Here is a 9,354-nt window from a genome sequence, read left to right on the forward strand (position 1 = left end):
AGTCACTGACACCGCGACAGAGCTCTCGCTTGACACCACTCCAGTCGTTAATGGCGACGGTTTGGTGGCAGCGGAATGCGCTCTATAGGGCGTCTGGCTCGTAGCTTTCAAGTAACCGTTTTGTGACAGTTCGTTGTGTCACTGTGGTGCCATCTGCTGCTCAAATTGCTGCTACAGATGCACAACGATGCGCCAGAGCCATGCGGCTATCACAATGGACTTCCCTTTCGGTAGTGCCACGTGGTCGTCTGGAGCCCGGTCTTCTTGGGACCGTGCATTCTCGTGACAAGCACTGCTAGCAATCATGTACAGTGGCTACATTCCTGCAAAGTATTTCTGCAGTATCGCAGAGGGAACATCCAGCTTGACATAGCCTTATTATATGACCTCGTTCAAACCCAGTGAGGTGCCGATAATGGTGTCTTGGTCGCCTTTAAGGCAGTCATATCTAACGTTAAGTCACAATGTCCAGTCTGAAAGATAACCAACGCTCACGACCGTTACAGTGTCTATTCAAAGCAAACCTGATTTGCATTCTCACGGTAGTGTTACTAGCGCCACACGTTTACAGATATAGAAAAACGCCTGCCGTTTATGTCCTTCAGCTCCTTCTTGGTGCTGAGATTTTTCCTCAGTGCCAGTTGAAAAGACGTTGTCCTTATTTCTCTATTAATTGTCTGTTTGGTGAACGAATTAAGGGGAAAAATCAATAAATGATTCTTGTTGGCACTGTAAAGAAAGATTGCAAACCCTATGCGCAACTCAAATAAAATAATCAGAGCATACAATATGTCCATTAACTTTCAATGACCGTCATTCAGCGTACGTGTGAAAGACAAAAAGAAAATTAGATTAAGACTTAACAGCTAAAGCACTGAAAATTGGAACCACATAAGTCACATTTGATAACCACCTCATACAACAGAATCGCCGCTCTGCTGGCATAAAAACACCTGTTACTAGTACTTATAATTCGTAGACAGCTAATGCCCACCTGTCACAATAAATAAAATCCACTACAGTAATTTTTAAGTTTCGGAATCGATATGTGCCACCTTCTTCACTTGAACACATACTTTTTGAAGTTATAAACAAGGCCTACAACTTCTGTTACGGATTTAGCCTGCTTGATATACTGTGTTTTAAGTATAGACGCGATGCTGAAATGGTTGGACAGCCACAGAACACGCAACACGCGTAACGTAATATAACGTTCTGTTAATTTTATATATATATATATATATATATATATATATATATATATATATATATATATTGATTTCAGACCTTAGGTTCGGAGACATATTCCTATTATTATATAACAAGACGCCACAAACTCCTTCTTCCTTGTAGAAAACTTAAAACTTTCTCACGATCCGAAATTTGCGTGGTGGGACATCGACGGAAGAAAACGGATATGACTTCCGCCGATGTTCGTCAGAAGTCTGTACGTTCTTGAGTTGACGTTGGTTACGCTGAGATCCCGCAAGTACTGCTTTGAAAATATTGGCCGTACTCGGCCAATGTCAGGCGTAGGCAATATTTGTGGCACTGTGATCGCAGCTTTAGACTCAGATTTCGGTTTAACCTGATTTCTTTTGTTCGGTGAACGCACAGGCTGGGAGGGATACCCATTTCAAAATTGTCCGTTATATCTAATGCCTTTGTTGCCGCTCTTACCTCAAACGCTAAACAACCCATCTTTTTTTGTGGTTCCGCGACTCAATCAGTAGAAACGAATCCCTTATAGGATTATTTCGTTATCATCTGTCTGTCTCTAAGGAACGGGTAGAGGAATCAAGGTGAATTATATGTCACCCTTGGAGGTGCGAAAAATTCAAGCTCCTAATCGAATGATACAGCCATTTTTGATTCAAACTCACTCATTAAAACCTATAGGATACTTCCTGTTGACCTACAATCAGGAAATTTGCCAAAATGTAAGATTTCACACAGTAGGTAAAGGAAAGAAACCCGAAAATTGTTAATTCGCAATTATATCGCTTAAAAATATTTTTAAGCGATTACAAATTTCCGTAGCGTTCCTGACCCGTCAAAAATCTTTGGAGCCGCTGTGGTGATTCTCATGTGGCTTTTAGTTGTAGGCTGGGCTACGTTGAAGACCCTTGTCGCTGTGAGAACAACGTACTTGCCATCTAGCAGTGATAGGCATACGGTCTGCCAACTACCACGCCACGACGGCGCTAGCATCGCGGTTACTTTACAAACTACTCATTCAACACCCAAACGTTCCTTGACCGTCAGTGCTAACGACAAGTTCAGTGCGTATAATATTTCATATCAAAGTAGTACTGATAACTGACACAGGATTAAACTTCCTCTGTTTGCGATGGGGTACCGATGTCCTATACAATACCAGTTGACCCAATTTGGAAAACAGTTCGGTATTTACGTAACGGTCATTACCCTATGGCCAGCTTTACTGTTTTCTTCTCTGGAGACTTATGTTAAAACTTGCTAGTAAATGAAACAGGGACGAGAGGAGACGAAGTCTACGCATCAGCAGTTGCCTTCTTAATCTAACTCCAGAATCAATAAAATAAATGAAAAATTAGATAGTGAATGCAAAAATTACTTAAAAAATTCAAACTTGAATTAAAACATTTTCGGAAGACTTGAAGATCCCGGGACAGATATCTTGCCAGTATCGATATCGATAAGAAGCAAAAATCGTCGAGATTCTCGATTCCTTGGATGAACTATGCGGCAGCTCAGGCTGGAGTTGGCGGTCATGTGGGCCTGAGGTGTGCTTCTTTTTGTGTATGAATGGTGTGTGTTTTTCTTTTGCTGAGGAAGGCTGTGGCCGAAAACTTTTAGGAAGTGCCTCGTAATTGTGTCTGTCTGTAACTTCATGTGTCTTCTTTACGGTAAGCATCACTCTATCTTTTCCTACATTGTTGACAATTGTACCTAGACTTTCCATTGTTTCACATTCATAATCAAGATTATACGGAACTCTCGGAGCGCGAGTCCTACTAGCATTTATGTATTATAACTAGAGACCGGATTATAGGCATCAGAAAACCCTTAAAATATGCATGCAAATATGCATGAAGAACGTTTAATAATTCATGAAAAATGTCGAAATATGCAAGATCAAATAATAAAGAAACATGATAGTTACTGTGTGCATTACACCTGAAAGTCGAACCTGTGCTTATCAGTTACGAGGAAGAGCGCCTGCCACGCCAAAAATCGGTACATTTAGAATACTGATATTTTCTGAGTACTCTCTAGTAGAGGTTAGGAAGGGGGGCTCTCTGGGATTATTTTCTAAAAAGTTGCAAAATGGGGGTACATACCGTGTTTCAAGAATTGTTCCTTCTTTGCCATTGTTGTCGGTAATAAGCGGATGCGATGCGATGTACAGAATCAACTGCGAGATGTATCGCTCGCTGAGGGGCAATTTAAACTCCGGATTATTTTATTTAAAAAGCAACAAAAGTCACGATTTTTTTGAACAGCATTAACTTTTAATTAGAACTATTCGAGCAAAGTATTATTTACGATTTATTTTACATTTTTCTTCTATCGTAAACATAAACGACCAAGTACTGTTCCAAATGTTGGGTAGTAAGATTGTGTCTTCGATCACTCTAAACATTTTTATAAGCAGAAAAGGATCGTTATACATCAACTGTGGCAACTGGCCACTATTTGAATTTTGGTGCTATGTCGGCAGTTAATGTTTTTGGTTAATTTTCACCTGCCCCATTAATAAAATTATCAGTTTGGCACATAGGTTCAAAGTCTGGGCTATTGTTTAAAATTTTTTCAAACTTTTCTTCAAGTTTCCTTGAGAATACCGCCGGCAATGATGAGTTCACTAGAATAATTTTATTCATTGACTGAATAGATTCATTCAGTGCCAAACCTTGGGTTTCAAGGTTGTTAGTACTTTTAGGTATATGGAAATGATGAGCGCTAATCACAGCAATGTCTTTTTTAATACCGGAATCATTAAAAGCTTCCTTGCACTGGCAGACTGCCAAAGCCTTTGCACTATCGAAGTCGTTTACTACCTCTCCAATGGCCTCGAAATGTTAATTGTAAAACAACACAGCTTCGACCCACGTACCCAAACGAGTTACTACTGGCTCGGGAGGTAAAGGCACATTTCGCAGTTTTCCTTTGTAGGTCTTCAGGCGAGCGGGAGCCTTTAGAAACACTTTCTTTATGGATGAAATCGGTTTATTTACATTCACAAAGTGGAACTACTTCTTCAGCAAGGCGATGTACTCCATGAGCAAAGACGTCACATGATTCAAGTTGGGATAAAATACTCAGAGAGTTTTTCTGCTTTGGTCATATAGGGAGCAGATCTAAAATAAACACAAACACCCTTTCATCTGCAGAAGATTTTCGAAATATTTTTCTGATACCCTCATTCACAACTCTGGCGATCCCAGAATGATTTACTTTTTCAAGTTCTTTGCAGGCTGCTAAATAGGAAGAGGAAGGCTCTTCTTTTAAAGTACTAACATTGTAGTTTGCAATGCAACGGCCACAAATGTCTGTAGTTTCGTCAACTGAAGTCCAGGTAGTGCTGTCCTTGAGTTCATTGCGTATTTCTTCCAGAACATTTACGTAACCTGTCGGTATATAATTTTTACGCAATGTTGATTCATCTGGTATATTTTGGTTCAAACAATAGTTGCGTAGGAAAACTTTGAGGGTAGGGTTTGTAAGTTTGTGAAGAGGTATATATCCATGTGAAGCAGACTTATTTGGTTACCTTTGGACTAATCCCTGCTACTGCAACTTGCTATTGCCAGAAGTTGTTGTCGTGGTCCTTTCTTCTGCATTCGTGCGATATGATGACTTTTATTGACATGATGGTCTATTTGATGCTTTGTTTTGAACGTAACGTTTTTCTCGCAAACTCGACAGTATAAAACAATTCTGACACATGTAACTGTTCCAGGATGGTCAGCTATACACGAAACGAGGTTTCTTTTTCCGTGCGGCATGGCGCACAACACGTTACATACTACACGTCGTAAAGACGTTCAGCTGTATACAAGTAAATAGAATGCTAAACTGAAACAATGGACGTGTGACTAAAAGCTTGCGTAGTTTAATTTAATTGTTGCCGACGCTTACGGTATGACAGCGGAGGGGATAAACCAGGGGCGCGTACGCAGAAGTATTGACTCTTGTCTGCTTGTTCCTGTTCCTCTTTTCTAATGGCAGTGGCCTCTCGGTTAGCGATGGCAAGCAGTTCTAGGTCACGGCCAACCTGTGAGGCATCGCAGCTAGATGGAGCTGGAGACAGTCTTTTTAAATTTTTAAAATATTGTAAACACAGAGCGAAAGTGTGCATTGTCACTAGTATTTAGTTTAAATATGACATAGAGCGCAAATATGCATCGTCACTAGTTTTTAGTCCAAATATGCAATAATCGGTGAAAAGGAGCCAAATATGCAAATGCATATGCAACATGCAAATGCATATAATCTGGTCTCTGACTATAACCATTGCCTACGGAGCGCATTGTTGGATCCAGTAGTATTGAGGCCTCAAGTAAAACACTGAGCGTCACTTTTACTGAGCAGGGAATTCGAAGTACTTGTTCTACTAAAAACTTATAAATTTTTAAATCCCTTATCGTGCTATGTAAAAAAATAGGCGACAAATAAAATTGTGGAACAACAAAAAAAGGCTTCACTTATAGAGCGAAATCTGTTAAATTGAAGTGAATTTGTAGTCACTCATAGAAATTACATTCGAACTGGGGAAAAATACTCAAATGTATGTAGGCAAAACATACCACTTCGACTCCTCCATGAACCATTGCCGTGAACCGACTGGAGTTCTGAATGCTAATGTGTGGCCTTAAAACGAACTGGTGCGTTGGAGAGATAGAGAAATCGGCGGCGCTTAGCCTAATGCGCCCGTCGTGCAAAATGGCCCTCGCACTGACAAGAAAGACAGCAATCGTCAGTTTTCCGGCAAGAAGAAACCGTCAGAGAATGAGGAAGAGACAGCTTAGTCACTCAAGAGATTCTTGACATACTGGTTAGATAAGACTGACACAATAATTAGCGTTTATGAGTTCACACTTCTTATTAGGTGTTACAGCGATTTGTTTCCTTTCCAGTCCATGAACGTCATTGACAGTGGAAAAAAGTAAAGCTTTTCGTCAGGATTTTTTTCAGGTTTTGTATCCTGATTGTATTTATGTGGCCATACTCATTAGATGCCAAGATAGAACCTACTATCTGGGGTACCCTACTTCGCTCAGGGAGTTGATATGAGATCGTTTGGTAGTTGGAATAAAAGGAAACTCTTTAAAGTATAAGAGCTGGAAAATTTTTATTGAAAAATATTCTATTTACAATACTTGTAAAAGTACAAGGGACAAAAAAATAACTACGTATTCTAACTATTCACAATACTTGTTTGTAAACAATGTCTTTCATTTGTTATCTGAGATATTTGTATACAAATATTTTTACTTTCGTACTCGACAGCAAGCTACGTATAGTTGACTTTGAGAGAAACAGGAGTCTTCGTGGTTGTTGTCGCAATATTTTGAAGTTTATCCTTGCGCTTTGTTAACTGTTAATCAGTAGGCTAATTTGATTGGAAATTAGATATTTGACGATCATCCTAGTACCATTACATAGTTTTGGTGAGTTGAGATTCCTGAGTAGTATGCTCGGAGATTCAGTTTCAAGTCGAAGACAGTGTAATGGCTTTCTGGTACTTGCAAAGAGTTCAGAAATTCTGTACGGGAATTTTCTTCTGAATATTAATGTAATATCATCGGCAATATTATTTTAAGTTGCCAAAATTGTCCTTTCAAAGAGCCAATCCGGATTGGTATAGTTGTGAACAATGTTTGGATAAATTTGGTCGATGAGACCGTTTTCAGCAGTGGCTGTTTTGTGGAAATCATTGTTGTGTTTAATGAGGCCGATCGTCAGGTCAGTAGGATATGTACCTTCGCCTGTTTGTAAATGTTGTTGAGCAAAGTATGCTTTTGTTTCGTCTTTCGATAGTTCAACTCTCATATTTTTTTGTTAATCACAGTGTTTGTGTGTTTGATCAAAGATATGATTCTTAAGCATGCATTGATCACTTCTGCTGGTGCTGAATTGGGAATAACTGGAAGTGTTTGTCGAAAAGCTCCTGAGAGTATGATTAGACATCCTCCCATCACTTCATAGTTTCCTCGCAGGTCTTGTAATGTTCTGTCCATGGCTCCGACTGATGTTTTATGTGCCATAATGAATTCGTCTCAGAAGATAACTTTACCTTGCTTTAGAAGTTCACCCCGTCCACATGCTCTTCCAGCGTTACGTGCCAGGAATTGTTCTTAGGCTGTACTCACCACTAGTTGTAGTGCGAAATGATCAGTTCGTCCTCCTTCCATAAATGTGGCTACAGCACCGGATGATGCCAGTGCAAATGAGACTTGGTGTCCACCACGTACTGTTGCCAGAAACAGATTTATTACAAACGTTTTCCCGGTGCCGCCTGGAGCAGCCAAGTAAATACACTGAAGATATATATATATATATATATATATATATATATAAAAAGGGCACACCTATCCAATGCCGTTTAGGATCCCGTCAGCACGCAGAAATGCCGCAACACGACGTGGCATGGACTCGACTAGTGTCTGAAGTAGTGCTGGGAGGAATTGACACCATGAATGCTGCAGAGATGTAGATAATTCCGTAAGAATACGATGGCTGGAGATCTTTTCTGAACAGCACGTTGCAAGGTATCCCAGGGTACACGAGTTGGCCTTCAGCTCCGAAAGCCTATATCGATGATGTTTCGTTAAATGATTCGCACGCTGACACTTGCTCATGGCCCAGCGTTGTAATCTTCAACAATTTGCGGAAGGGTTGCATTTCTGTCACGTTGAACGATTCTCCTGAGTCGTCGATGGTCTCGTTCTTGCAGGATCTTTTTCCGGCCGCAGCGACGACGGAGATCTGATGTTTTACTGGACTTCTGATATTCACGGTACACTCGTGAAATGGTCGTACTTTAAAATCCCCATTTCATCGCTACCTCGAAAATACTGTGTCCCATCGCTCGTGCACCGTCTATAACACCACGTTCAACGTCGCTTAAATCTTGATAACCTGCCATTGTAGCAGCAGTAGCCGATCTATCAACTGCGCCAGTCACTGTCTTATATAGGTGTTGCCGACCTGCCAGCCGTTGTGGCCGAGCGGATCTAGGCGCTTCAGTCCGGAACCGCACTGCTGCTGCGGTCGCATGTTCGAATCGTGCTCGGGCATGGATTGTGTGTGATGTCCTTAGGTTAGTTAGTTAGGTTTAAGTAGTTCTAAGTCTAGGGGACTGATGACCTCAGATGTTAAGCTTCATAGTGCTTAGAGCCATTTGAACCATTTCTTGCCGACCTCGGCGCCGTATTCTGCCTGTTTACATATCTCTGTATTTGACTACGCATGCCTGTAGCAGTTACTTTGGCGGTTCACTGTAATTCCGCCAGTGCTGTGGTCAGTCCGTTCCATAATAAAGTTGTAAATTTCCTTTTGATTGTCATTGAGGAGTGGCTTGTTGTGAGCAATGTATTGAAGTTGTTCGTTGATATTTTAGCTTTTTTCCTTTGTAATTTTGAAGGGTATCACACTGATAGCATCTTTTAGTGATGTTTGCATCCCAAGTTGTACCAAGGTCTGGTTGTTTATTGCTATTCACCTACTAAAAACATTTATCTTGTAGGCGAGCGAGTGTTTCCTTAAAAATATCGTCGTTGAATATGTTGGTCAGTTCAGGATGAGCTTGTCGAAGTCGCTACAGTATGTCGTCACTCATACTCTCTTTGGAGCCCCATTGCTGTTTTGGATTCCATGGGTTACATGTCAGTATCACGGCGAAGAAGTCTCTCATTTGTTCAGCTGGGGCTGTGAGTGTGGCTTCTTGCAGCGTTAATTCCGAGTGGTTGCCGTTCTCCAGTAGTTCTAAGCTTTGTCATGCTTCTCTATACGCCTGGCATAGGTAGCTGTCAACATTCTTGAGATCTGTGAAACTTGTTGATCCCTGTATTTCGTGTAGCAACATACGGAGATAGAAACATGCGGCGTTGTTCGGTTGTACGGTGTATACTCGGCCTGGGGCCACAGTCTCCACGATTCCTGAATGATCTACTATATTTTTTTTTGCTTTTTCCAAGTATAGAATGTAGGGATGTTGACATATAGTAATGTTTTCGCGAATGGATCCGTTTGGCACAGTTGGTAAAACGATGTTAATGTTGTGTCCTGAGGTGGTTCACTTAGTTGTTCTCGTTTTTCTGGCAACGACGAGTTGCATGTGAATGTTATGAAGAGGTCAGGTCGTCC

The 9,354-nt window shown here is 40.8% G+C and overlaps 1 protein-coding gene across 1 annotated transcript in view; it reads right to left on the minus strand.

Moving 5' to 3' along the window:
* Positions 1-5,907, minus strand: part of LOC126176733 (solute carrier family 22 member 7-like) — an 80,919-nt gene extending 75,012 nt beyond the window's left edge. The window contains exon 1 of the mRNA XM_049923902.1: positions 5,793-5,907. Coding sequence (XP_049779859.1) covers positions 5,793-5,816 — 24 coding nt within the window. The 5' untranslated portion in view covers positions 5,817-5,907. The remainder of the gene's footprint in view (positions 1-5,792) is intronic.
* Between the last annotated feature and the right edge of the window lie 3,447 nt (positions 5,908-9,354).

The sequence above is a fragment of the Schistocerca cancellata genome, chromosome 3, assembly GCF_023864275.1.
Source record: "Schistocerca cancellata isolate TAMUIC-IGC-003103 chromosome 3, iqSchCanc2.1, whole genome shotgun sequence".
NCBI classification, from domain to species: domain Eukaryota; kingdom Metazoa; phylum Arthropoda; class Insecta; order Orthoptera; family Acrididae; genus Schistocerca; species Schistocerca cancellata.